Source organism: Rissa tridactyla, chromosome 14, assembly GCF_028500815.1.
Source record: "Rissa tridactyla isolate bRisTri1 chromosome 14, bRisTri1.patW.cur.20221130, whole genome shotgun sequence".
Lineage (NCBI taxonomy): Eukaryota > Metazoa > Chordata > Aves > Charadriiformes > Laridae > Rissa > Rissa tridactyla.
The window spans coordinates 1,913,518-1,940,327 of NC_071479.1; the positions used below are offsets into that span (position 1 = coordinate 1,913,518).

A 26,810-nucleotide genomic window follows, 5' to 3' on the forward strand; every position below is an offset into this window, starting at 1 on the left:
CGATTTCAGGGTGCAGAAGAACCCTGCAGTGGGCAGAGCATCCACGGTGTGAGCCTGGGCAATGGCCCTGGGCCCCCTGCCCCTTCCCTCTGTGCCCCCACGAGTGCTCCCATCCCAGCAGCGGGTCCCCGGCCACGGCCAGGACGAGGTGACACCCATCACAGCAGGGACGGACGCAGTGAGGGACCGCAGAGACGGCAGGTTTGGAGGCTACAGCTGTTATTAACAGCAGAGTTAGTTTAAAAAAATTCATTTCCAGGCAGCATGAAACTACATTTGGGGGGAAAGGGTTTCCAGCAAAGTCAAAAATTGAAACCACTTCATTTGCAGTCGAGCAAAACGCTGTTTTCAGGCCAATTAACCCATGGAAAAGAATTATTGCTGTAGTTGTACTGCTTCATTTAGAAAACAAAGGAACAAAATCTTTGGACTTTTTGGAACCTCTTCCTCCTCTTCCCCTCCAATTTGACCCAAATTTCCGGGATGAGTTCGCTGCAGACGTTTGCCCGGCTCTCCCAGCAGACCCTGGAGCCACCCCGGGACTGGGAATTCAGCTGGCAGCTCCTAATGGCATTTTCCCTCTCCCCACCCCGGCGCCCGCAGCACCCGCTCGCCGGCCCCGCGCTGCCGCACGCTCAGTAAAAGCCCTTCACTCGCTTGTTGTCCGGGTCGAACGGGGACTTGGTGTGTGCTTGGGCAGGGTAGGTCACCCCCATCCGCTCCAGCTCGTAGCTGCCGCTCTTCACGAAATCCAGCGAGACCTGCAAGGCAGAGCCACGGAGAAAGTCCCGTTGGGCGCTGGGAGGTGCTGGTGGGGCACCAGCCCCCTGCCACCACCCCAGCCCCATGGCTGGGCAAGCCTCCACACCACCCCACGGATACGCTGTCCATGGAAAACCCAGCTCTGCCATCCCAGGAGGATGCACGGAGGGGAGGAAAATAGAATTTTAAAAGCATTCCGCTAAAAAAAAAAGTAAAATAAGAAGAATGCAGTATTTAATTTTTTTTTAGGTTTTTTTTTTTTTTTTTACTGTGAATTTTTTCAGTGCCACCCAGTGCAAGGTGCGGGGACAGCCAGCCTGCAGGAGCTCGCTGCCAGAGGGGCCAGGGCAGGCAGGCTGGGTGGGGGGATGGCACCCCAACGGGGTCAGGCCTGGCTGCGGGATGGGACCACGGTGGCAGCCAGGATGTCACCGCTTGGTGTGAGGAGCGTGAGCTGTCCCCTCCGCCCGCAAGGGTCACCCAGGGCCAGGCAGAGCCAGCGGCTGAGACACCCCAGCACAGGGAATGGCTGGGGAGGGGGCGGTCTCTCAATGCCGATGGGTTTTTATCACCTGGAAATTGTCAGCAATTCTGCAACAAACAGAATTTTTGTTTCTCTCCTCTCCGCCTCACCCCTTGCACCTCCTCTGCTCCTCTGGCTCTTTAGCCCCAGTGCCGCAGTGACGTCCCCATCCTGGATCGCAGAGCCGGGGAGCATCACACCGGTCACTGAAGGGCCGTATCCAGGGGGAGGAAACTGAGGAGCCCCAAGAAACACAGCACGGCCCTGGGCAGCCGCGCTGGGCGCCCTGCTGTGGGGAGCTGGGAAGAGGGGAGCTCTACGTGCCCTCCTCCAAGGGCTCGGCGTTGGCGTGGGGTCTGGGTCCAGCACCAAACCCCCGATGGGGAGAGCGTGGGGCAGGGTCCCGGTGCAGATCCCCCAGTGGACCAACCCTCCCTGCACAAAACTCCCCCCTCCTTCCGCAATTACTGCCCCAACCAAGCGGGAGTTATGCCAGGGAGCAGGGAGATGGGGGCAGCACGTTAACGTCTCCTTAACGAGCGCTGCTTCCCGGCTGCAGCCCGCCGGAGCTGCCGCGCAAAGGAGCTGGCAGGGCTGGGGACCCCATGGCGTGACCACCCGTACGTGGTGCCAAACCCCACCATTGCCATTTCGGGCCCCGCCCTGACGCGTGGCAGGCAGGTGCCTGCTGCCAGCCCCACAGCAGGCGGCGGCGGCAGAGCTTTCCCTGCGGCGGGTGTGCGGGGGGGGGAGAGCGGCGCGATGGATGCACCCGGGGGGGATGCACTCAGCGCTGCTTTGCCGCATCGGTGCCTCGCCGGAGGCAGGAGGGGACCGGCCCCCCACCACCTCCGTCACGCTGCCTGGGGCAGGCGGGGGCGGCCGGGGGAGGGAAATGGAACAAGGAGGAGAGAGTTGGAAAGGGGGAAAGGAAAGGAAGGGCCCGGGGGGAACGTTCACGATGGAGAGAAAAGGTGGTCCCCAGGGGCTGAGGGGGCAACTGGAACGCAAAGCCACTCGACCTGGGAGTCCAGCGCTGATGCAGGATTAAAAGTCAAGGCAAGCAAGAGGATGAAAGCACAAGCACATGCGCTGCTCTTGGTTTGCAACAGAGAGGGTCCCTGGGGACGTCATCCCCAGCCCTCTGTCCCCACACGGGTTCCCTGGCCACTGCCTACAGCCCGCTGCTTAGTGAGGGCATCTGATTTACTATCCAGGAGTCTCCCAGGGTTAATTAAGAGCCTGCTGTGCTCCGATTGGCCATTGCTCCCTATAACATAAGTTAATTCACTGCTGCAATTAAACACTCGGTTGCAATTAACATCCGAGGCAGCTCTTGAGCCGGAGAGCATTGCTGGGACCACACGGAGCGACAGCTGGTGAGACCGACCTCGTCACCGAGCCATGGCATCCCTCACCCTCCCGCCTCCCACGGGGACAGCACGGGGGGGCTGCCCTGTCTCACTCCCCAGAGGACAGCGGGTTTGCAATGGGTTTGCGTGTACGGCTTCAAAACCAAACAAGCGCTACGCTCCCCCCGCCAGGAAGCCCCCATCCCCGGGGGGCTGGCGGCGGCAGGGCGTCTGTACTCACCGGGCCCCCCGCGGGGTCACGGATGTAGCCGTAGGCGATGGTTTTGTCAATGGCAAAGCCGAAGTCCGCCCGACGGATGTGGCCGACCACCTTGCCGTCCCGCCAGACCGCCTCCAGCCCGAACATCGGCACCTTCCTGCGGGGCGAAGGCAGAGCTGCCCTCAGCAATGCCCCACGGCGGGACCCCACGAGGAACGGGGGCTCGGGGCGGACTGGACCCCGGCTCTTCCCCAGGCCACCCCACGTGCCAGGGCTCCCTCTGCCCACAGGTTCATTACCCTCCCCGCGCTCATCCCAGGCGCTGGCAAAGCCCCTCCAGCCCCGTTTGCAAAACCTCCCGCTGTTCTGGGTGAAACAAGATAAACCCACTCCCTGTCACACCGCTTCCAGCTCCCATTAAACATCCAGCAGGGAATTCGCGGTGGGATTTAAATTAGAGATGGAATTAGAGCATGGAAAACAGTTGAGCTGGCTTGCAACCGAGCTCCCCGAGCGTGCCCGGGCGCAGGGGTGGATGGGGATGGCTGAAGATGCTCGTCCCAGGGTGGCCGCTGGCGTTGGGTGCTGCCCGGGGCTGAGCGGGGCCCCGCAGTGGTACTCACTCCTCGGTGGTGAAGCAGACGAGACGGCGGAAGACGCCCTTGGCTTTTTGAGCCTCCACAGCCTCCCGGCCCAGGAAGGGGATGTTGGATTTGAGCTTGCAGGTGAAGGCCAAGCCTGATTCCAGCGGGGTATCGTCGGGGCGCAGGTCTGCGTGCCAGTGCCTGTACCCTGCAGAGAGCAAGGACGGGTCGCCCAACCTCTCCCTGCCACGGCAGCAAGCCCCGGGGGGCAGCATCAGGAGACCAAGACACCACCCCTGCCTCCTGGACCCCCCTGGTGCCCTCGATTCGCTTGGCCCTGGACAAAGCACCCTTGAGAGGAGCCCGTATTGCGGGAGTCTCAGCAAAGAGCGCTGGGGCCGGTTGCAGCTCTGCCAGTAGCTGCCAGACCCCCAGTCACACCAACCCGCCCTTGAGGCTGGGAAAAACCCTGGTCCCCCAGCCAGAGGCAAAGCAGCGAGCGCTGCCGTAAGGAAAGCAAGAAACCTTTCTCGATGCTGAGGCTGTCGATGGCTCTGTAGCCGGCGTTGGTAATGCCGTGCCGGGCACCCGCCTGCATCACCGCCTGGTAAACCTTCACGCAGTCCGCCTTGGGCACGTGCAGCTCCCAGCCCATCTCCCCGACGAAGGACAACCTCATGGCACGGACCTGCGAAACGCAAGAGCCAAAACACCCCTGTGGATGGAGCCGGGCTGTGCAGCGCGGGAGAGGCTGCGGAGCCACATGCCACCATGGCGGGGAGAACACCAGCTCGCCCAGGAACCTTGTGCGAACGCCCTGCTTTGGGGGAAGGCATTTCTTCACTCTCCTTCCTGCATGAAGCCAGGATCAGACCGAATTTCTTGTCTCTGGACAACCTAAGCTTGGCACCACAAACCCAGCTATTGTCGGCGCCCAGGAGGGACGGCCAGTGGGCAGAGGGGGCTTGCGTTCAGCATCCTCCGGCCACCGATCCCGGGGCTGTCACACCAGCGGGGATGGGGTTAGAGACGATGCTCCGTCTCCAGCCGGGCTTTTGTCTCCCTCTGCTGATCCATCCACACCAGAAGAGAGCCCACAGGCACCCCCAGCCCTGCGCCTCCCTACATCAGCCCGTCAGACAGGGCAGCCAGCCCCCAGCAGGACTGTCCTGCTTTGGGGCACTTCGTGGCTGCTGTCCCCTGGGGATGTCCCCCACTTGGCATGGGGGTCCCACGGCAGAGGCACCCAAAGGCCCTGTGCTCCCGGGCAGGGGCTGAGCCCGGCATCCGGACCCATCTCCCGCTCGCCCCAGGGGGATGCTCAGGTCTCCCCAGTGGAGGTTGTGCCCCCAAGCGTTACTCTCAGCTGCAAATTAGCTCCGTGCCGAATGCATGAGGCTCCAAAGAGGAACGAGCAGATCAGCACAGGGGACTCGGTGCTTCCCGGGGGAAGTCTCATCCTCGGAGATATGCCTGTCTGCCTGCGCTCCCGGGGGCACAGACCTCCCAGCCGTGCTGGGACTGGCCATTTTCCCCCCGCTTCTCATACAGACAGGCTTGCCTGCATCCTCCTGTTGTCCCTACTGAAATAGTCTGCATTCCCAAAGCTTTCCAGGCCGGTTGGGGCCACCCCAGCTTGGGCACCTTCCCTGAAAATACCCCTTGAAGCCTGAGCTGCTTCATCCCTTTGGATTTCTCTGCTTCCTCCCCCACAAAAACCCTTCTGGTTCATCCCTTCGGATGCACATCAACTGCAAATGCATACCTCGCTTTGGGAGGGAGAGCAACTCAGAGACTTTCACGCCAGATTGTGATCTGCAGGCTTAATAAAGCAGTTTTCAGCTAGGAAGAGGCTTCCAGGCTGGTTCTGTCAGCCAGGCACGCTCCGCGGCTTTGGGGCTGGTTTGCCCATGCTGGCTCTGGACGTCGTTGGGGCAGAAGCTGCATCTTGCCACGTGCTGAGCTCGTACTACAAGCGGGAGCTGCTGTCAGCTGCGCTCTCTAACCCTGGCTATAAACAACTACAGACAACAGCAGCTGCTGCCCAAAACAGGCAGCAACAGGCAGAAGCACCAAAGGGGTGCCCGGGGTCTCCGCTGCGAGAACAGCCAGCGGGCGATGGGCTGAGCCCCCAAATCCATCCTTGCTTCCCCACAGCACCCCTGCGCTCTTCCAGCACTGCAAAAATAGTATCCTCAAGCCAAGTTTAAGGCAGCTTTTGAGACACGATAACCTCTAGAACAGAAGTGGAGAGGAGGAAGGAACACGGTAGGTATTGGGAATTTATTTGGAGCCCCCTCACCAGAAGCCATGCCGGGGAGCCATCCTTCCTTCGCCCCCTCCCACAGCCCCCCATGCGAAGCACAAAGGCTGGCAATCGCTTCCCGAGGTGCACAAACACAAGGGGCGCGGGGAAGCTTTTCGCGCCGCACAAAAGTGTCATCTAATTAGGGAACAGCCAAAGATGAAGCCGCTGCAGCCGGCTACCATCTTCAGCGCGGCAGGAGATGCTCCGGGGATTGACAGGCAACTTCCCGGCTCATTAACCCTGCCCGCGACTCTGCAGTCAGCGCTGCAGCTAAAGCGCACTTTACCCTCAGGGGCAAGTTACTCCTGGGAGAAACTTGCCCCCACACCACCCCTGCTCCGCGGGAGCGAGCATCCCGGCAAGAGCGGCGAGGTAGAAAACAGGCATCCTCGGGACAATCGGGTTACCAGTCATGAGCTTTGCACTGGCAGGGGTTGGGGTGGCACCCGCGTGTGCGTGCCCCCGGCAGGGGTGAGCACCCCACCGCGGAGGCCAAGGGGGGCGTCAAGGGCTGGGCTCAGCCACTCCAGCCGGCTTTCTGCTACATTCCCCTAGGAACAGGTTTTTGTGTTAGATATCAACTGGAGCTATGAAACAGCATCAATTCCTGGGTCTTTCAGCAGCCATTCAAAGTCTTTTTAAGTATTCTAGAAAATGAAAACCTGAACTTTACCCTGTATCCAGCAGCGAAATTCAAAGGGGGACCTTTCTCGGCTGTTCAATACAATGAGAGACGCTATATATAAACTCACCAACCAATTGGTAATTTCCAGAGTCATTAACTCTGCTGGAACTCTCCTTTCACTCCAGCTGATTTTGCTCAACTACTGAGTTAATGCAGGAAAATCTCAGCGATAACTTTTAAAAGATGTCGGGTTCGGTTTAACCCCCCTGAAAGGCGATAATATCAGAGAAGGCTTCAGCCTGCTGTCCTGAGAAACCCTCCCACTCTAATTTCGGCGTGGGACGGAGTCCCCTGTGCTCACCGTGTGGCAGGGGCCTGATGGATACCTCCCGAAGGGTGGCCCCGGCAGCAGGCAGGGTGACACCCCCACCCCCCCAGCCCAGAGCCCTGGGGCAGGAAAGCTTTTTTCCTACAGTCAGAGTATTTACACCCAAAAGAAGCCACAAAATTTCTACCAGCTATTTCCTCCTTGCAGGACCGGATTATTTTTTTGTAAACTTGAAGCAAAATGCAAATAAACTTATCAGGCTCTTGGAGATGGGAACATTTATACACCTTTCCCAGGGGATAAGTAGATTATTACGAGATGTTATCAGCTTGCCACAGGCGTGCCAGGGGAGGAGGTGGGGAGGGTTATAACTCGCCAGTGGAGACTAAAATGCAACGTGTTGGACAACCTGCAACAACGGATTGGCCTTCGGGTCCCCCGTGCCACTGTCCCCGCCGAGGGACACCGGGCACACTGGGTTTTCGGCACCCAGAGCACAGGTCACGCTGGTGGCGATGGTTTGGAGAATTAATCCGAGTTGGGCAAAATCTGTGGCTTAGTTAAACCGCCCTAAACCCTGGCAAGTCTCTTGTTCACAAATCAAGAAGCCTTAATTTGATTTAGCAGCAATCCCTTCAGCAGCCAGCTGCATTCGAATTAAAGCCACTTTAATTCCGAATGAAAAGTGTCCGCATGCGGCTTAACCCAATTGCGCTAACATCCAGCCCGCCTCCGGCTCCCTGTTTTCCTGCTGCCTTTTGTGAGATTTACCGCTGCACCTCCACCCCCTTCGCCTCCCATCGGACACCAGCCGAGAGCCAGAGCCAACGCTGGGACGGTCCCGGCTGCTCCGGGCAGAGGGGGATGCCCTGGGACAGCTGCCTGCCCAGATCTCCCGTGGGAAAGCCGGGGTACCAACTCTAACCCCTCTCCCAAAGAGGTGTTTTTGCAGCAGAAGGAATAGTTCCTACGGGGTAAACATCAACAAGAAACCAAGGCAGAGCTTCTCAGGCAAACTTGCAGAAGTTTTTCCCTGATACCAAACCTTGCCAGCAGCAGCTCTTCCCAGAATGTTTCTCTTTTGACAAAACGACACTTCATGGTCACCAACTCTTCTATTTAGGGTGTTTCAAGCGGGCTCAATCAGCAGCTTCACACATGACAAAACTCCCCACAGACCTGCCATCACCCCCTTTCCCCAGGGATAACTTCAGACCATGCTGATCTCCGCCGGGGAAGCTGGGGGAGAGATTGAGGGCGCTTTTCTCGCTGCCCCGCGCCCGGCGAGACGGAGGAGTCCGACCAAGCGCTGCGGAACCGCACAGCAAACCCCGGGGGACTGACCCGCCTCTTTGCAACACAGCAAAGGACACCAGACCTGAGCCTTCCTCCCTCCACACCTCCGAGCCGTGCCCCACGGTGCGTTAAACCCATCGCTGTGGCTCCTGGCAGAGGTGCCGCGCTGCCGGCCTGGGCAAGGTGTATTCCCGCGGCTTGCTGAGGCCTGTCGCACTCGGGACAGCAGTGCATCCCCAGGTGATGCGTCGAGGGGCAGGAGCCGGCTGGAGCACCCCCAACCCGTGACTCCCCGCCGAGCCAGGCAGCCGTGCTGGTTGCCACCATCGCCCCAAAGGGCTTCTCGTCCCCTCGCTGTGACGCTGAGGGGCTCAGCCTGCGCAGCATTACATTTTCTGCGCTTTTCTTGCATAACCGCTGACGTGAGCCCTGGAGTCTGGGCAAATGCAGGATGATCTGCGCTTGTACAGAAAGCTTAAGGTTGTCAGACTTCTCCTGTGATCAAATACACCGGCTCCGCAGGCTGCCCAGCCCTTACCGCCAGTACTTGACATGCTTTACATTAGACAGTCCCTGGTTTTTTTATGAGTACAGGGAAAGGAGGAGATCTAGAGCGTCAAATAAATCTCTCTATCACCAGCGCTCGCCCCTAATCTGTGGGAGGCGTCTCTTGTTCTTCTGACAGCGCTGCAGAGCCATTAAGTCACCACGTCCCTTCCCCAAGCTCAGCCTGGGCTACAACACTGCTGGACGGGCTGGGAGGGCAGGCTGGCGCCTGGCAAGCAAATAGGCAGGAAAACACCCCAGTTTTTGGCCTTTTCCAAGAAAAAAAAAAAACAACAAAACCTCCCAGCTGCCCACCGCAGCAGTGTGGGGGCAGACGGAGCAGAAGATGCTCGCTGCGCGGTCGCCCCAGTGAACAGACCTCGCTGGGGAGGAGGGACGGCCCCGTCCTACCGTGCATCCTGCGGCCGTGGCCAGTTTGTGGGTGGAGAAGGGGAAAGCTTCATTGCTGAGGTCGGTGTCGAGGACTTCTTGGAGGACGACGCGGCTGTGGGGAAACAGCAAAGTGGCCGCGGTGGAAGGACGTAGCATTCTCTGAAGGTTATCACTAAAACTTGCTTTCTTGTCTTGTCGGCAAGACAGACCTCTCCCTCTGAAGGGGAGCTGATGTGGGTGATATGCCGTGCTGTGAGACCCTCAAAAGAAATGCCAATTCCCCCACAAATGGCCCATCGGTCCAGACAGACCATCGCCTCGTGCCGTGGGGCTCACGCCAGGACCTGGCATCCCTCCACCCATCCCTCCCTCCATCCCTGCATCCCTCCACCCACCCCTCCGTGGGCCAGGGATCAGGGTGCAAGGAGGGGGCTGCGATGCTCACCTCAGCGGGCCCTGGATGCTCATCATGCCCAGCTCCTCCGAGCAGTCCAGGAGTTTGCACTGGAGCTTCATGTCCTGCAGCACGGCGGTGATGTGCGACCAGTTGTGCTGAGCCACGGCCCCGCCGATAGCCAGGTAGTAGCCGTCCCCTGGAAGACACCGCCCGGCAGCCTTTCAGGCTCGAGAGCGTTGGGCTGGGGGCGATGCCCGGCTCAGCTCGGGGCTGGTTTTGCTCTCCAGAGGCTGAGCCACAGCCCTGAACCTCTCCACAGCTCTTGCACAGCCGGGGGGGGGACTGCCAAGAAACAGGAGGGGGTAAATAGTGCTGGGGCAAGGGAGGGCTTGGGGGCTCTGCTAACATCCACGCTGCCTTTTACTCGCAGGGCTCAGCACAATGACAACCAAATGACCATTAAAACCTGAAAGAAGAAAAGGTGAAAAAAAAAAAAAAATGCCGTCTGAGCCCTGGGGGTGCCTGTGCAAGCGTGTGAGCATCACCGGGAAGAGACAAAACTCCTTGTTCCTGGAGACCAACAGCAAACGCATCTGCTCCTTTGTCCCAGCACAGAGCGTGGAGGGAGCTGGGAACTGCAGGGGGGAGCAGGGAGGGCTGCAGCCAGCGGGCCGTAGCCAGTGCAGGGCTGTATATGAGGAAGAATTTCATCTCGTCAGTAATCCTGCATGGAAAGTCCCCAGGGACGGAGTTTGAGAGCTGATTAATATGTAATCAATTTTCCCTCTGTCTTCCCCGACACTACAAAATCGCTCTCTGATAATCTGTCATAACGGTAATCACTGCAGCCACCTACTGTAATTGGAAAAATAGACTTTGCTGTGATTAAACTCCTCCATCGCCCGCCAAGCCCTGCAGCTCTGCCATCCGCTTCCCGTCACCCCTCTGCCCCCCGCCAGCTCCCCAGAGGAGAGGGATGCCGGATTCGCCCCCGGGAAGGGATGGGCTCTCCGGCACCCGGCCACCCCAGGGAAAAGGCGAGACTTCGCAGGGCTGGTCCCTCCCCTCTGAGGGTGACACTGCTCGGGGACGGGGCTCCGAGGGCACCGGGCAGCCCAGTGCGAACCTCCCTTCTGGTGGGATCACTGGTGCTGCTGGACATGGCGCTCGGCAGCGCTGCCGGAGACGGCTCAGTGTCCTCCTCCCCTCCCTCTGCTGCTGCCTAATGCCGTTTCTGCCCTCCGGGCTGATGCTCTGCTCCTTTTCAATTCCGCTTTATTGCAGCTGATAAGGACCCGGGGAGAGGTCAGAGCCGCCAGCCGGGGCTGGACAAACCCAATAATGCCAACGAGCAGTGCAGGCCCCCGGCGACACGGGGGATAATTGGGTTACAGGGAGCAAGGGGTAGAGGTGGAAAAAGCCAGGTGGCTGCCATTAGGTAAATGCAATTAGGTAAATCCCGCAGCCCCTGAGCGTGGTAGGGATGGAGGAAATGCTGGCAGGACTTGGACCAAACCTGCCACCATGGCTACCTGGGACTGCGCCCTTGTGGCCAAGAAGGCCAAAGGCGTGATGGGGTGCACCAAGAAGAGTGTGGCCAGCAGGTGGAGGGCGGTCATCCTCCCCCTCTGCTCTGCCCTGGGGAGGCCGCATCTGGAGCACTGGGTCCAGTTCTGGGCTCCCCGGTTCCAGAAGGAGAAGGAACTGCTGGAGAGGGGACAGCAAAGGGCTACCAAGAAGATGAGGGGACTGGGACATCTCTCTGATGAGGAAAGGCTGAGGGATTTGGGTCTCTTCAGTCTGGAAAAAAGATGACTGAGGGGGGATCTTGTCAACGCTTATAAATACTGAAAGGGTGGGTGTCAGGAGGATGGGGCCAGGCTCTTCTCAGTGGTGCCCAGTGACAGGACAAGGGGTAACGGGCACAAACTTGACCATGGGAAGTTCCATCTCAACATGAGGAGGAACTTCTTTACCCTGAGGGTGGCAGAGCCCTGGCACAGGCTGCCCAGAGAGGTGGGGGAGTCTCCGTCTCTGGAGACATCCCAACCCCGCCTGGACGCGTTCCTGTGCCACCTGCTCTGGGTGACCCTGCTCTGGCAGGGGGTTGGATGAGGTGATCTCCAGAGGGCCCTTCCAACCCCGACATTCTGTGATTCTGTGACTGGAAAAGTCTTTGTGTCCATTAACACAGCTAAAAAAGGCAGCGGGAGAGGCTGGGAGCTGAACCGCGGGAGGGTAAACCCACCCGGTGATCCCCCCATAGCCCCACACTGGCTGCAGAAACCCACCCGCCCCCAGCATCCCCGTGCTCAGGGCTTTTACCTTCGAAGGCGGGGGCCAGGGGGGAGGACGGGTCCCCGGGGCTGATCCGGCTGACGGTGAGGTCGCTCTCCACGCCGCCCCGCTTGTTCAGCATGCAGGTGTACACGGTGGAGCCTGGGGAGGGAGACGGGCACCGCTGCCCATCAGCCAGCCCCGGCACACAGCCACGGCCCCGGCGGAGGGAGGTGGCGAGCAGGAAAGTTTGTCCTCGTCCTTACATCAGCCTGGGTATGCCCTGACCCACCCTGGGTGTCCCAGCACCAGGAGGGGGAGAGGAGTCATGCTTTTTCCCCTTGAGATCTATGTGAGGAGCTGCAGCTGCATCCTCGGACATGCCATGAGCTGCCTCCCGTCCCCGGAGAAAGGGGCAGCTTCTCCCCGTGCGAACCGCGGCAGGCGAGGGTTGTGCTTGATTCACTCCAGCACCCATCACATCTCCAGCTGTGAGCCACAGCTGGAGCCAGAGGGCCGGCAGAATCCAGCCCCCGGTGAGGACAGGGAAAGCAGACACTCTCACACGCTTCCCATAGCCCCTGCCAAAGCAGCATTCAAAAGAAAAGCCAGTTTGGGTCCCCCTCGGTTTGATTTGGTGTGAGACGTGGTTTCCCAGGGCATCCTTGCGGGGCAGCAGGCGATGCAGCCGAAATAAAGGGGCAGTGCGCGGCCGACATAAAGGGGCTGAGCCAGTACCTGGTGCTTTGCTCACATCGGCGGTGAACAGCCAGTTCACCGCTTTGGTCGCTTCGGGACCAACCAGGTAGAATTTTCCAAAATAAGACATGTCGAAGAGAGCCAGGGCGTTCCTGCACGTTAAGCATTCATTCTTGATCTACAATTAAAGCAAACACACGGCTGAGATTGAGCCACGTTCTCCCTCCACAAAGGGAGGCACACATTTGGACCATTTCGGAAATGAGAAACACCGGGACACAGGCCTGGTGCCTTTAAAGGCTGCAAGGCTTCAAAAAAAGCAGGTATTAAACGAAGCGAGTCTGAGAGGCCATCCTGTATGCTCAGTCCCATTCCTTACCTCAATAACACAGTGACAGTTATCAATAATAATAGTTAAATTTTATCAAATTGGGTATTTCCCCCAAGCTGGTCTCAACTCTTTCATTTGGGAAAGCAGCAGTAAAACTCCCGTGGCCTCTCCGCTGAGGTTTCCAAGCACGGGCCACGCATTTCTCTCAATCTTTTCGGAACATTTTCCCCAGTTTTGGGCAAAGCTCGGTGCTTCCCCTCCCTCTGAGCCCCACCAACTCCACCCAAAGCGATGATATGGCACAGGCTCTGCTGCCTCTAACCCGCCCTGTTCCAGATGTGCCCAGCGGTTTCAGCTGGGGGAGACACTGCCCCCCACACTCACGATGTCATGGTGTGGGGGGAAATCGAAGGTGTACTCGTCCCCCAGCAGCCGGTTGTAGGTGTAGTCCTTGTGGCGCTCCTGGCCATACGCTCCATAGTAGTCGTAATCCAGAACCTGGCAGCGGGGGAAGCAGAAGGGATGGGGGCACTCAGGAAGATGATGTGAGGCCGAAGGCAAGGAGCTGCTCCCAGTCGCATTCACCCCATGCCAGGAGAGGAGCGGGTCCATGCAGGACCTGCCTGTGGCGATGGGTCCCCTCCCTGGCATCCCTGCTCATGGTGATGGGTCTCCACCCCGACATCCCTGCCCGCAGTGATGGGTCTCCTCCCCTGCATCCCTGCTCATGGTGACGGGTCTCCACCCCGACATCCTTGCTCGTGGTGATGGGTCTGCACCCCGATATCCCTGCCCGCAGTGATGGGTCTCCTCCCCTGCATCCCTGCTCATGGTGACAGGTCTCCACCCCGACATCCCTGCTCATGGTGATGGATCTCCTCCCCTGCATCCCTGCCCGCAGTGATGGGTCTCCACCCCGGCACCCTGCCCATGGTGATGGGTTCCCTCCCTGGCATCCCTGCCCGTAGTGACGGTTCCCCTCCCTGGCATCCCTGCCCGCTGCTCTTCAATATACAGAAGCGAGATCGGTGCCTCTCATTGCAGGAAGGTGCTGCCTGTTGCAGAGGGACAGGCAGACACACACACACAACATGCACACGCGGATCTCCCTTTTACCGCTCTTACAGCGAATTAAAGCCCAACAGCTTTTACGGACCCGTTTTGGTGACAGGCAGCTGCCTGCAGCATATCGCACACCCTGCAGACGCTGGTACCCTCGTGCTGAACGCCCCCAAAACGCGTGCCGCGCTTACCGGGGCTGCTCCCCCGGGGCTGAACCAGCCGGGCCTCTCCCAGCCGTGCCGCTCCTGGAAAACGCAGCCCTGTTGCAGCAGCTCCTGCGCAAGCAAAGCCGGAGAAATGGGAACAAAGGGTTAAAAAAAAGCCTTTTCACTGCTTTTTGAGCCGGCGCCCAGGCTGCCCTCCCCAGTTCGTGCTCAGGACCTGACTTGTGACCCCTTGGCTTTGGCTATCAGCAGCCAAAATCAGCGCTGGTTTTTGTCTATTTAAAACAGTAGTGGCAAACCCCATCTGCCTGCAAATTGCCTGATATTTTTGTCCTCCCAAGAAAGGTATTTGCTGGCGGGCAGGGGTCCGACAGCCCAGCTGTGCACCCACCAAAGCTTGTGCTACGGTGCACGAATTACCGACCGAGAGATGCTAAATCCAGAGAGCAAGATTCCCCCCGATGTTTACAAGAGTAATTATATAATAACATTTAAGATTTATACGGCAACCTTTTCATTCCTCCTCTGTGCTCTCAGGAAAATCTCCCTGCACGCAATTAATTAGGGATCCATTAAGATATTTTTGTTTGGTGCCTCTGTTCGGAGAAGAATAGATTTTGTTGAACATCTCAGAAATGATTCAGTGCCTATTTATAAAACACAGCACATGTTCTGGAGCTGCATGTATAAATACCAGGCTGTCAGTCAAATGGGCATTGCTTATTAGACATGCTATTAAAAAATAAATTGCATCCTCGGTGACAGAAAACAACTGAGCTGTCAACTAAACACCGGGGGACGGCGGGGAGGGATGTCTGTTTTACTGCTTGAGCCTCTGCTCCCCATCGGAAGAGGAATGGTGTGATAGGAATTAGCGATGACCAGAAACGGGCTCGAGAAGCGTGGCTGTTCCCTGCTGGGGCTGGGGGCCGGCAGTGACGGGGTGGGACGAGGCACCGGCCCTGGGTCACCCCCGGCATCTCGGGAGCGGTGGGTGGTTTTGGGGGTGGCTCTGAGCCGCGGTTGCTGCAATGCTGCCGATGCGGCAGAACCACTGGAAACTGGGTTTTTTTCTTAAGTGCTGCGTCTTGAAAGCGTTCACCTATGGAGATTTACGCAAGGAAGCAGCCGGGGAAGGTGGGAGCCGGGAGGAGCCCAGGCTGGCAGCCACAGGGAGCAAAACCAGCGGGGACTTAAGGGGTGCCAGCAAAACCGCCTCTGCGGGGGCACAGCAGCTCCCCACCCTTCCCGCATCCCTCCCCGTGCCCCGGCCTCGCTCCACATTGCGAGATGCTGTTTTGGGGAGGAAAAGTTGCTGCTGAGCTGCAAATGCAGCATGTTGAGTGCGGGGCAGGAGATCCCCGCCAGCATCCTGCATCCCGCATCCCACAGCCCTTGCAAGCGCCCCCGAGCCGGACTGGCAGTGAATGAAATAAAGCCTCTGAGCCCTTCTCTCCACTTTTCCCTTGCCCAGCGACCATCACCAGGCTCTTAAGCCATATCTGCTAAGTTCAATATTATGGGAATGCTTGGCATCTCTACCATTAAACTGTCCATGGCCCCAGCAGCCTTGCAGCGTGCACCCGGTGAGCTTTGGGATTCGGCAGGGATCTTCCCAGGATGGATGGATGGGAGCAAGGATGCAGCACCCTGCTTTGGGGAGTGATATGGCTGCGGCCACTCTTTGCCCCCTCTTTTTTGCTGCCAGGGTGCTGTGAGGGTCTCCTCACAAGGTAGCCCAGCTCAGGGTGCGTGTCCTCACCTCGTGCAGGGGGTCCTTCCTCACGTTGCGCCCCGCCAGCGGCTCGTCGTGGGGGAAGACGACGGAGTAGTTCTTGGCGTAGGACTCGTGGCTCCGCTCCCGGATCCAGCGGTTGTTGTCGGTGAGGGAGTGGTGAAACCTCCTGGAAGGCAGGGGCAGGGCAGAGTCCGGATGAGCCCACCAGCTCGGGGGGGGCCTCCTCCGCCGGTCATGGCCCTCTTGGCCAGACCCAGATGTGGATGCAGCTGCTGTGGTGTAAAATTGCTATTCCTGCACCCGTTTCAGGGGCAGGAGGAACCGAGCGGGGCTCGGTGCTGGCCGTGCCGCAGCGCTGCCCATCGGAGCCGGGCGCTCGTCGCAGCCCCCACCAGGCTCCCCAGCCCTGCTCCAGGCACATCCACCCCCCGCAACTGGGAGCAGGATAAAGCCCTGCTGGGGGGCAAAAAGAGGTAGAAAACGAGGAGAGTTAAGGTTAATTCTGCTTTGCTTCAGCGTGGGGCCGGCCTCGGAGCGTGCCTGGTGCACAGCCTGGATTTAAACGCAGCCCTGACGAAGGAAAGAGCCTGGGGCATTCCTTACATTTTCCACCCAGTTCTCCCCAGGTTGAAAGATAAATAAAAACCCAAGCATTTTAAATTTGTTTGACATTTTTCATCTTTCAAACAGAAAAGCTCCTTGAAGGAATGTGCCAGCTCAGCACACGCTCAGGTTATTACTACCAGAGACCTATAACTCACGGTGGCACCTTTCCCGTCCGCCGGCTTCAGCAGGCGGGGGACCGCGGCTCCCCAAATTACCACCGGCTCCTCTCCAGCCCCAAGCCCCCAGGTCTGGAGAAAGAGAGGCGGGCAGCGGGGGAAAGGCAAGACAAAATGCCTTTTTATAGGCCCTTTTATTTTAAAATAATACTTTCATCTTCCCTCCCGGCTGCCTGGGTGCCGCGGAGAGGCAGGGCACCGAGGGTGAGCGGTGCAAGCGATGCTCCCCAAAAGCAGCCGTGGGCACGTTGCGAGGGCAGCTGCCTCTCCTGCCGGCATGGGCCAGGCAGCAAGTGACATGCGGCATGTCACCGGCACCCCCGGCAGCCCCAGCCCCTTCACCGTCACGCTGAATTTTTGACGGCGGCAAGAGGAGCAACAGCTGCCAGATGAAAATATTTACAAGCGAGTGTTTTGAGAGGATAAATATTATAATGTGCAGAAAAGGGAGTTATTTAAAGAGGAGCTTAGTAACCATCGCCAAAAGAAAAGAAACAGGACTGACACCAGCTTGAGGATGGGGCAGACGGGACACGGGGGATGTGTGGGTAATCCAGATGCTGGAAAGCCCCCGGCTGCTCTCTGAGTGGGGCCGGGGTCCCACGGCACAGACCAGCCCCACGACGGCTGCGGTTGTGCCAACCCACCCCTCTGACGGTGCCTGTCCATCCCGGGGATTTCTCCTTCCCGGGCTTGGCCCATCGCTGGCCCGGCCGCCGCGCTGCTGGAGGCACCAGCACCAACTCTCCCGCCAGCCCGAGCCGACAGGGCGTTCGCCAGCACCGAAGCAACACGATTTTAAAAGCTTTGTCCCTGACAAGGTGGTTGCTGTCGCTAGCAGCCCTGTAAAAAAAAAAAGCCCAAACCCACTCAAATGCAATCAAGCAAGTCACAAGCAATTACGGAGCCAACATCTGCACAGTCAAAACTCCCGGCCCACATCGTGCGGCAGAGGGGGGGGGAAGCTGATCTTTCTCCGGTTGAAATCATCACCCCCCGATTATTAACTTAGAGGATTAGGCACGGCACTAATTGAACAACAACAAAACCCAAATGTAATTACCCTGTCCTTTCCCATCACCGCAATCTCCTCGCGACTGATGGAAGCTGCTTGCGTAGAAGCAGGGTGAGCAAATGAGATAAACCCCACGTGTAAATTCATTAAAGCCGTCGAGCATAATTGATTCCAGCCCCTCAGAGGGACACAGGCTGCAGCACAGACGCTGCCCAACACCCGCTCCTGATGCCAGCATCCAGCCCTGCCTTGGAGCCCATCGACGAGGACTTATAAGGGCTACGAAGATGATGAGGGGACGGGAACATCTCTCTTACGAAGAAAGACTGAGGGATTTGGGTCTTTTTAGTCTGGAGAAGAGAAGATTGAGGGGGGGTCTTATCAACACCTATAAATACTTAAAGGGTGGGTGTCAGGAGGATGGGGCCAGGCTCTTCTCAGTGGTGCCCAGTGACAGGACAAGGGGTAACGGGCACAAACTTGACCATGGGAAGTTCCATCTCAACATGAGGAGGAACTTCTTTGCTGTGAGGGTGGCAGAGCCCTGGCACAGGCTGCCCAGAGAGGTGGGGGAGTCTCCGTCTCTGGAGACATTCCAACCCCTCCTGGACGCGTTCCTGTGCCACCCGCTCTGGGTGACCCTGCTCTGGCCGGGGGTTGGACGAGGTGATCTCCAGAGGGCCCTTCCAATCCCTACAATTCTGTGATTCTGTGACCACCCAAGGACGAGGGGTATCAGCCAAGGAGCCCACGGCCCTGGGGCAGCCAGGGTGACTTGCCTGATGTCGTAGCCGTACATGTCCTTCTCCGGCCGGCCGTGGATGATCCAGTGAGCCAGCTCCCTCCCACAGCCGCCTCCCAGCATCATCCCTGGGGAAAGAGGCGAGGACGCAGATGAAGCCAGGAGGCCACGTGTGGCTGCGGGTGCCGGGCTCTGCCCGGGATACGCTGCCCGCGTTGGGATGCCCGAGGTGTGATCCCTTTGGGTCTCTCTTACCGGCACTGTTGAAGCCACAACCAAGGAAGAAGCCTCGGACCTCTGGGGCTTCCCCCATCAGCGGCTTGTGGTCGGCAGTGAACGACTCTGCAAGACAGAGAGGAGGTCGTGCCAGCGAGGCCAGGACAGGCGTTTTGGGGACACACACACTTTGGGAGCAGGGTTCCTACAGCTTCCCGTGCTGCCCTTGGCCCGCTCCTGCTCCCAGAGAGGTCGATGGGGCCAGAGTTGGACCAACACCGAGGACTTCCCAGCATCTCAGCTCGGGCATCCCCACCTGCGCCGCTCCAGCAGTGCCCAGGCAGCAGAGGCCAAAGGGCTGCCCCAAAACTGGGATGCCCAGCATCATGCAGGGGTCTTGTGCAGACTCCTGAAGCAAATATACGTACATATATATACACATATTTGCTTCAGAAGGTTGCATGAGTACGCACACACACAAACACGCACACACACATACACGCGCACATCGCACTGCTGGTGGCAGAGGCAGGCGCTGGTGGCACAAGGCAGCTCCTTTGCAGCCCCGTGCGTTGCACGGGTTGTCCCTGCACCATCCAGCCCCCGGGCTGGGGGTCCCGGTGCCCTCCGCACCCCCAGGAGCTCGGCAGCGCTCGCTGAGCGCCGGCACTGCGGGGGGAGGACCTGCGTGGTTGGGTTTTAGGCTGAAAACCTGTGAATCAGTGAATCCCCAACCAGAAGGTGCACGAGGTGCTGCGGTGGCTGAAGCAGCCTCTTGCTTCCTCCCAGCCCCCCAGTCAAGGGGGCACCGACCCGCTCACTGCCATATTTCATTATGATGACTACTTTTCACCTTCATCGATTTCTGTTGGGAAATGCCATGAATTTAAGCTGCTTTATTCAGCTGAGGGATTGCTGCTGGTGTCGCCCAAGGCTCCTGCGCTGCTGACGTCTCATGCTGCCAGTTCCTGCTCCCCCCACAGGGCCACCAACCATGTCCCCACGCAAAGCCCCGCTAGGGAGGACGGAGCAAAATACCCTGACAGATGCGTGCAGTCCTTCTCCCTGTTTTACGGTGGTTTCTCCATCCGAGAGAGGGAAGGCAGAGCTCAGCCTGCTCCATCCCTCACCCCCAGCAACTCCCAGCTTGTTTCCCACTATCTCCGTGCCCAGGAGAAGCCAAGAGCAGAGCTAGAAGAATATTTCCACTTCCACCAAAGCGGCTTCTCACATGCCAATACCCCCATACCCATGGGAATATTCGCCGAGTTAATGGAGCGACACCCAAATCACCTCCCTGTCACCAGTGGCGCCTGCCAGCCCTGCTGGTTTGTACTGGGGCGGATGCTGAGTGCTCACACGGGACCTCGGCCCGCTCGGCTGCAGGGCTGGATCAGCAGCCGGAGCAGAAACAGCTTAAACCACCCCAATTGGGGCTGCTTTCATCCCCTGCCCCTGGAGCACAGCGCGGTGGCCGTTCTGCTGGTGAAAGGACACCGCGCAGCAGAAAGGACAAGTGTTTGCAATTTGACTCAGCTGTCGCAGGCAAACCAGCTGCTGGTTTAAATCAAGAACCAGAAAAGAAGCAGCACCGGCCCCTTGGAAATCACATTACCGTACTACAAATACTAGACATATATCTATAAGAAGTCAGGTCCCCTCCGGAGGCCACCAGCTCTGCTTACACCGCGGTTCCATCAAACCCGCCGCACCCAGGGCCACGGCCTCCACCTTGTACGTGTCATGTTCTATCTGCGCGGGGCAGGAGATGTGCCCTACTTTCCCCTTGTACAGCAGCTCCCCTCCCTCCCCGAGGGCCTCGAGGGTTTCCCTTTAAGTGCTTCAGCAAAAAGGGAATTTTTAATTTCCCCCCCCCCCCCCGGCACACGGTGGATTTCAAGGCCAAACCAAGTGTGCAGGGCTCGGGTTCGATGGCTGGCATCACCTCCAGCTGCCGCTGCAGCGACGCTACGGCCTTTAACGCCACACCAGACAGCCTGGGACGGAAAATTGGGTAAATCTAATATCATCGGCCCCAGAAGCAAGTAGTAAAAATAAAAATGTAAGACAACACTTGGCAAAACAATGGCCACTGCTTGAAAAAAATTTGCCCCGCAATTCCCCAGCCCAGTGGCCGCAACCTCGGCTGCAAATCTGTGCTAGTCGCTCCCAGCTTGGACCAAGGCACTGAGCTCCCAGGTGTTTCTCCACCTCTGCTGAGCCTGGGATGCCACCCCTCGGAAGAAGACACCATTGCAACCAGACCACAGCCACTTCCCCTGCGTTTGGAGAGTTTTTTTTCTCCCCAGGTTATGAAGCTTCCTTGGAGGAAGGTCCTTGGAGGAACACAGCCGCCCCGGTGCCACCGCAGACGCGTTACCTGGCCCGCAGACCGTGGATTTAATGCCCGTTTTCTCCAGCACCGGCACCCTGTTCACGGCACCTTCGATGTGCTGCGTGAAAACATCCCAGTCCAGATCAAAGAGGCCAAAAGCGAATTTTTCAGATACCTGAAGGTAGGAAACAGCAATCAGGACACCAAATAGAGTACAGCTGAGGGTGTAAGAACTGCTCAGCTCTGGCAGCCTCAGAGGCCGTAGAAAATCGAGGCTGCTTTGCAGACTCTGGCTTCTTCGGGCTTTCATGAACAGCCCAGCCAAGCCAAAGGTCTGGGGCAGAGCCCGAATTGAGACACCTGGATAAAGGGATGATGCAGCAGGGCAGGGACCGCATGGTGGCCTCTAAATTCCCCCAGCCCAGCCTCTTCATCTCATTCCTGCTGCCTCTGCATCCCCTATCTGTGCCACAGGCAGACCCAACGGGAAGATGCTCTCCTGTGCATTCCCCACCTGCCGCATGGACGTTGGTACCCGCAGGAGCCGGGGGCTGCGGCGCTCCCGCCTGCGCCCACCCCTCCGAGATGGGTTCCCTGGAAACCTGCCTCGTTCCCCCGGAAAACCTCCCAGCACGGCTCACCTCCTCCCAGAAGATGGGGTTTGACTCATATCCACCCACGGAAAGGGCATCGCCTTGGAGACGGAGATACACCGAGGCGTCGTGATCGCGAACGTTCGGCATGTTCTGAAAAACGGGGAGGGGGAGCGGAGGGGTGAGAGGGGGACAAGAGCTGCAGGGAGACCCCGACACCACCCCGGCAAGGCTGAGCGGGATGGGCTGGGGGTCTGGGGAAGAGGGTCAGCGCCTGCGGCAGTGACCCACCGAGGACAGGAGGAGCGGTGGCTCCACAGCCCCAAAATTTGGGTGTCCACCTGGCCCCGAGGGGAAGGCACCCGACCCAGCTCCAGCAAACCTGGCCAAACCCCAGGCAAAGCGGCTTACGCGGGCAGCGATGCTGCGGGCAGCGTGTCCCCTCACCACGCCTGAGCCCAGGCAGCCAAGCTGGAAGCCGACCCTTGCACAAATCCTGCCTAATTAGCAGCTGACGAGCTCCAGCGCTGTGCGCAGCAGCTGCGCTGTGGGTGCATTTTGCACGGGCACCGGGGAGAGAGCAGCCTCGGCTCTCCAGCTGCTCCTCCGTGGCGCCGGCAGCACCGGGGATGCTCAGGGGAGCGGGAGCAGCCGCTGCGGTTGGTGCCAGCTTGGAAAAGCATCACTCCTCTGCCACCCACCTCCGCAGCAGGGTGCAACAGCACAACAGGCAGGCAGCAGCCCGCAAAGAATGAGGGATTTGTCCTCGTGAATAACGGACAGAGAAACATTTAGGTAGCACGGAGCTATTGGTGTAGGGCCTACTGCAATCCATGCTGGCTAATGCAATTAAGTGGACTGAAGGGGAGGCACCGGGGTGTGCAAGCTGCAGCCTCTTCTCTGAAAGGTCCCCTTCTCACCGCGTTTGTACGGCACAGCGGAGTCACTGCGATATAAATGTAATCATTGACACCAGCACGTTCTGAAATGAGACACCTCGCACTGAACAGTCAGACACAGGCTGTGTCAGTGGGATGGAAACTAAATTATGTGTCACCCTCAAAGCCCTGGTGCCTGAGTGAAGGAAGCCTCCTTCGACTCCTGAATAACTCCCTGCAGCCGGATGGCAGGAACGGATTTCTTGGGAGAGTTTAGGAATGCTTGGAGAGCTACACCTCTGCCAGCCAGCGGCTGGGGCTTGTTCAGAAGGTGTGTGGCACCTTTATGAACGCTGCTATCAGACACCAAACACATCAGGGAGCCTGTAACAATTCTACCGAGGTGAAAAAAAAAATGAAGAAAATTATCCTGCTAGTCATAACATTGTTAAATATTAAATACGACACTATTAAAGGTGGTCTGATTGCTTGGGGAGAAGCTGCTGGGTGCGCACCTCCCCGGGTGCAGAGCTTGACCCAGCAGGAATATGATGGGGGTCCCCCAGGTCTGGGGGTGTCGGGGGGGGGTCTGTCCCGTCTCACCCTGCCACGTGCAGAGCGGGCAGGAGCCAGCGCTGCCCCCGGAGCAGAGGAGCCCATCTGCGGCTGCAGGGCACTCACCTGGATGCCCTCGATGCGCTCGGTCACCACGTAGGCGTGATGCATCCCCACCAGCGGCACGTGGACGCCGGCCAGCCGGCCCAGGGCTCGCGCCCACACGCCTGCGGAGAGAGCGGCCCCCGCTGAGCACCTCTCCGTCCCCCGGAGACCTGCCGCGGTCTGGGGGTGACAGCCAGATGGGGGGACAAGGGCTGACGCGGACCCTCCAGCTCAAGAGATGCAAAGCCACTCCCTGCGGCCACAGCCCCCGTCCCCCGCCTTCCCCGCCGTGCTCTGTGCCCCGTACCCGCGCAGTTCACCACGCAGGGAGTCTGGATGGTCCCGTGGGCCGTCTCCACCGCATACACCCTCTTCACCCCAAAATCGTCAGCTCTGACCTGGATGCCGGTGACCGGGCAGTTCTCGATGATCTGGTGGCAGAGGAAGGGCAGCAGAGTCACGGCAGAGGCACAGGGGTGGTGGGACAACCCGGCTCACCCGACATCGACCCCCCAAAACTGGGAAAGGTGAATCCCAGCAGCAGTCCGGCACTGGCCATCTCCCTTTCCCAACAGCTATTACTGCTGGCGCTGGTAATAACACACCCTCCGTAACCGCAGCATTAAACCGTGCGTCCACAGCTGCAGAGGATGTCTATTAGTTACATGCACATGAGCAAAGCATCGCACCAAGGATGGGCTCACAGTCCCTGCCTCAAGGAATGGATTGTTACCTGACCCTAAAACCTCTGCTCTCCCAAGGAACCTGCCTTGAGCACTGCCTCTTCTTGCTGCTAAAGGTCTTGTTTTTCATCCTCTACTTTCTCTGGATCTCATGGATCCTGCCAGCTTTGTTGCTGTGACCCAAACAGCCATCAAAGCCAAACAAGACAACACCCTTCTTGGGCGAACACCTGACGCTGCAGGAGCGGCTCTGCTCCAGTGGGGAAGGAGGAGATGGGGAACGCAGAGGACGAAATCTCCTCCCAGGGTCAAGAGGCATTAAGGAGTAATTACTAATTAGGAACTACCGTAGCGCCTCTGGCAGTTGCTGCTCTGGCAAGAGTCGAGCAGGTACCAGCTGGATCCATGGTGCCATCCTTGGGGACGTACAGGGTGCCGTACAGATCATCAATGTTCATCAGCGGGTACAGGTCCTTGGTCTGCGACGGGGTCAGGACGTAGGACTCCACGCCGTACACCTTCCCCAGCTGCCAACCAGACGAGAAAACCAGGAGCTCAAGCAGGCAACCAAAGCTTTGCCCAGCTCTTGCTGCTGCAGGAGGAGGAGACCCCCAGGACACGTTTAGCTCCCAGACGGGGCAACTGCTGCCCCATGGCAAGCCTGAATTCCACTGTGGGGTGGGATGCTCTGTGCAGATGTCAAGGAATGTGGTCCCATATTCCCACATGAGCTGCCTGTGCAGCTGCAAAAATGACGCTACTGCTATCCGAAAGGACAAAAATCCATGGCTGACTTTAATTTTGCCTACTTTGCCAGCATTTTGTGCGATTCCAGCAGAAGCCAGGAGGCTGCCCTGGAAGCATAACCCTGGCACGGTTACGATGGTTATAACCATAACCCAGCAAGCTCCCGGGGCAGGAAGGCAGGGAGGGACAGGCCATTCGGACACTGGGGGCTCCGCAGCCTTGGGACCCCCAGCCCCGTTCCCATGGGCAGGAGATAAACGCCACCTCCCGTGGCCCACCCGGCCGGGGGACGCAGCGAGGGGCTTCTCCCTACCGACATGAGCCTCTTGTACTCGTCGAGGCGCTGCTTGTTGGAGGCGATGAAGAGCCCCCCGTTCTCCACCCAGCCCGTGTGCAGCCCCGTCTCCGCCGGCAGCTCCCGGCTCACCACGTCCCGCGTGTGGGCCAGCAGCTCCACCTCCACGTCGCTGGGACGCAGCTGCCACAGCAGACCTGGCAGGGGACACAGACACAGCCCACGGGTGGGACGAGAGGCTCCGCCGCCCCTCGCCGGCACCAGACGCGGGATGCGGGGGGGACCCCCGTGTCCCACGCCCGGCGGGGGGGACCCTGCCGGGGCTCTCGCTCCATCTCGTGGCGACGTGGGAGCGCTACAAATCCGCGATTCCCATTTTCCTTGGGCAGTAAACGAATGGGGGGGGAAAGGGTTTGTGGAGCAGACTACCCCAAAAGAGACAAAACCCCCAAAGAGCTTCTTGATTCCTCCCTCCCTGCCAAAGAAAATCGGGTTAAAGAAGAAAAAAAAGAAAAAAAAAGGAGCATGGAAATAAACTGTTTAGTTTTCCTATGGTCATATAAAACTTTTCTTAAAAAAATAAAATTTTGGGGATGTTTTCTTAACAAAAAGCTACGCCAAAAGGAAAAAACAGAAACCCTGAAATTCTCCAAATTTAAAGCCAAAACTCTCCGACACATCCAGAGCCAGCCCGTGCAACGGATCCGCTCCGTAGACTACGGCGCATCCCAAGCCGTGGGCATCCCCAATGCCCCCACTGCCCCCACCCCAGGGACCCCCGTGTTGTGCCCACCACCTCACCGGCCGTGTGCCACGTGGTGCCCGAGGTCAGGCGGTCCCTCTCCAGCAGCACGACGTTGGTGACACCCTGCTTGACCAAGTGGTAGGTGGTCTGGCAGCCCAGGCTGCCTCCCCCGACCACCACCACCTCAGCTGAGGACGGCGGGGGCTGGCTGGGCTCCCCGCTCCCGGAGCCTTCCTCCTTCAGCGTCTTCTGGTACGGGACGCTCTTCTTCGCCGTGGGACCCGTCGCGCTGCTGAAGGGCCGGGGGCTTCTCCAGGGGGCTGGCAGGTGGCGGGGGGCGGCTGCCCGCAAGGCACAGCTCACGTAGGACATCTCCACCTGCAAATCCCCAAAACACCTCGCTGGCAATGGGTGGGGGACCCCCGGAGAGCCTGGCTGCTCACCACCGCTTCGGTGGTAGCAGCATCTCTGGGTGCTGTGCGAGGGGCTGAGAAGCTCGCGATGGCTGGATCGAGCCCCAGGGCACGTCCCAGAGGGGGCTGCTGGGACCCCCTTCCAGCAGGGAACCGGGATCCCCGCTGCATGCCTGTGCGCTCCCAGACGCCCTTACGAGGGGCCCCACTTAAAAAAGGGGCTTGGAAACACACAGGGTAGGGCAACGTGCTCCGTCACGCCTGCAGAAACCACTTTTTTTTGTTGTTTTTTTCCCTTGCGTTCAGGAGCTGCTTGGCCACAATGAAGGCGCAAGCTCTGCTCCCTGTCTGGGGGGGTGGGCAATGGCTGCTGGTGGGGGACGGGGAGAGATCCTGCCTGCAGACGCCCCAGCCCCTGTGCGCAGGGCTCCCGGCCGGGGACACGGCTCGGGGTTTGCTCCGGGCGCGTGGTTTGAGTGCACGAGTGGGGTGCAATGGGGTCTCGCAGCCAGCGCCACCCCCTCCCACGCCAGCCGTGGGCCGGGGGCTGCCCCAGAGCTCACCTCCCAACCGAGTCCCCGCTCGCTGCCTCCGAAGCACCCGCTGTCCCCTCGCCGTCCCCTCACCGTCCCCCCTGCAGCCCAGCGAAGCTGCGAACTCCCGCTGGGGAAATCCCGCGACACCCGCGGCCGTTCCTCGGACAGCCCCCGGCAGGTTCCCACCGCCCGCGGCCACCACTCGCCGGGACTCCACTCACCGGCCAGGCTCCTTCTGGGCTGGCTTTCCCTGCCGCGATGGCCGTGGGGCCCCTTGCCTTCCTCCGATGCTCTCCTCCTCCTCCTCCTCCTCTTCCGTGCACGGCTGTCCCCTGCAAAAAACATTAACCAGCTGGCGAGCGGAGCCAGCCTAGGCGGCCGGGAAACAGGGAGCTTGCCTCCCTCTTACCCCTTCTCCTGGCTTTGCTGCTTCTCGAAGGAGAAGAAAAGTCAGGCAGAGCTGAGAAATTTGAAATAGGGAGGAAAACGCTGCTTTTCTTCCCGGCTCAGTGCCCGGCAGAGAACAAACAGCCCAACTGGGGCCAGTGGGGACTCGCAGCCTCCC

The 26,810-nt window shown here is 59.1% G+C and overlaps 1 protein-coding gene across 2 annotated transcripts; it reads right to left on the reverse strand.

The window, feature by feature from the left end:
* Positions 1-210: 210 nt before the first annotated feature.
* SARDH (sarcosine dehydrogenase) lies at positions 211-26,810 on the reverse strand. 2 transcript variants are annotated; one of them, XM_054221106.1, is made up of 22 exons: positions 26,655-26,810; positions 26,467-26,577; positions 25,353-25,674; positions 24,570-24,748; positions 23,857-24,036; positions 23,134-23,257; positions 22,848-22,948; positions 21,337-21,441; positions 20,741-20,870; positions 18,400-18,486; positions 18,182-18,272; positions 15,630-15,771; positions 13,895-13,978; positions 13,026-13,139; positions 12,350-12,488; positions 11,660-11,773; positions 9,383-9,530; positions 8,956-9,049; positions 3,967-4,129; positions 3,481-3,649; positions 2,879-3,014; positions 211-761 (listed from the first exon to the last, which is right to left on the reverse strand). In XM_054221106.1, the coding sequence occupies exons 3-22, from the start codon at positions 25,666-25,668 to the stop codon at positions 636-638; spliced, it is 2,742 nt and encodes a 913-aa protein (XP_054077081.1). In that variant the 5' UTR covers positions 25,669-25,674; positions 26,467-26,577; positions 26,655-26,810; the 3' UTR covers positions 211-635. The 2 variants fall into 2 exon arrangements, with proteins under 2 accessions (XP_054077081.1, XP_054077082.1); XM_054221107.1 differs by lacking the exons at positions 26,467-26,577; positions 26,655-26,810 and adding an exon at positions 26,273-26,364.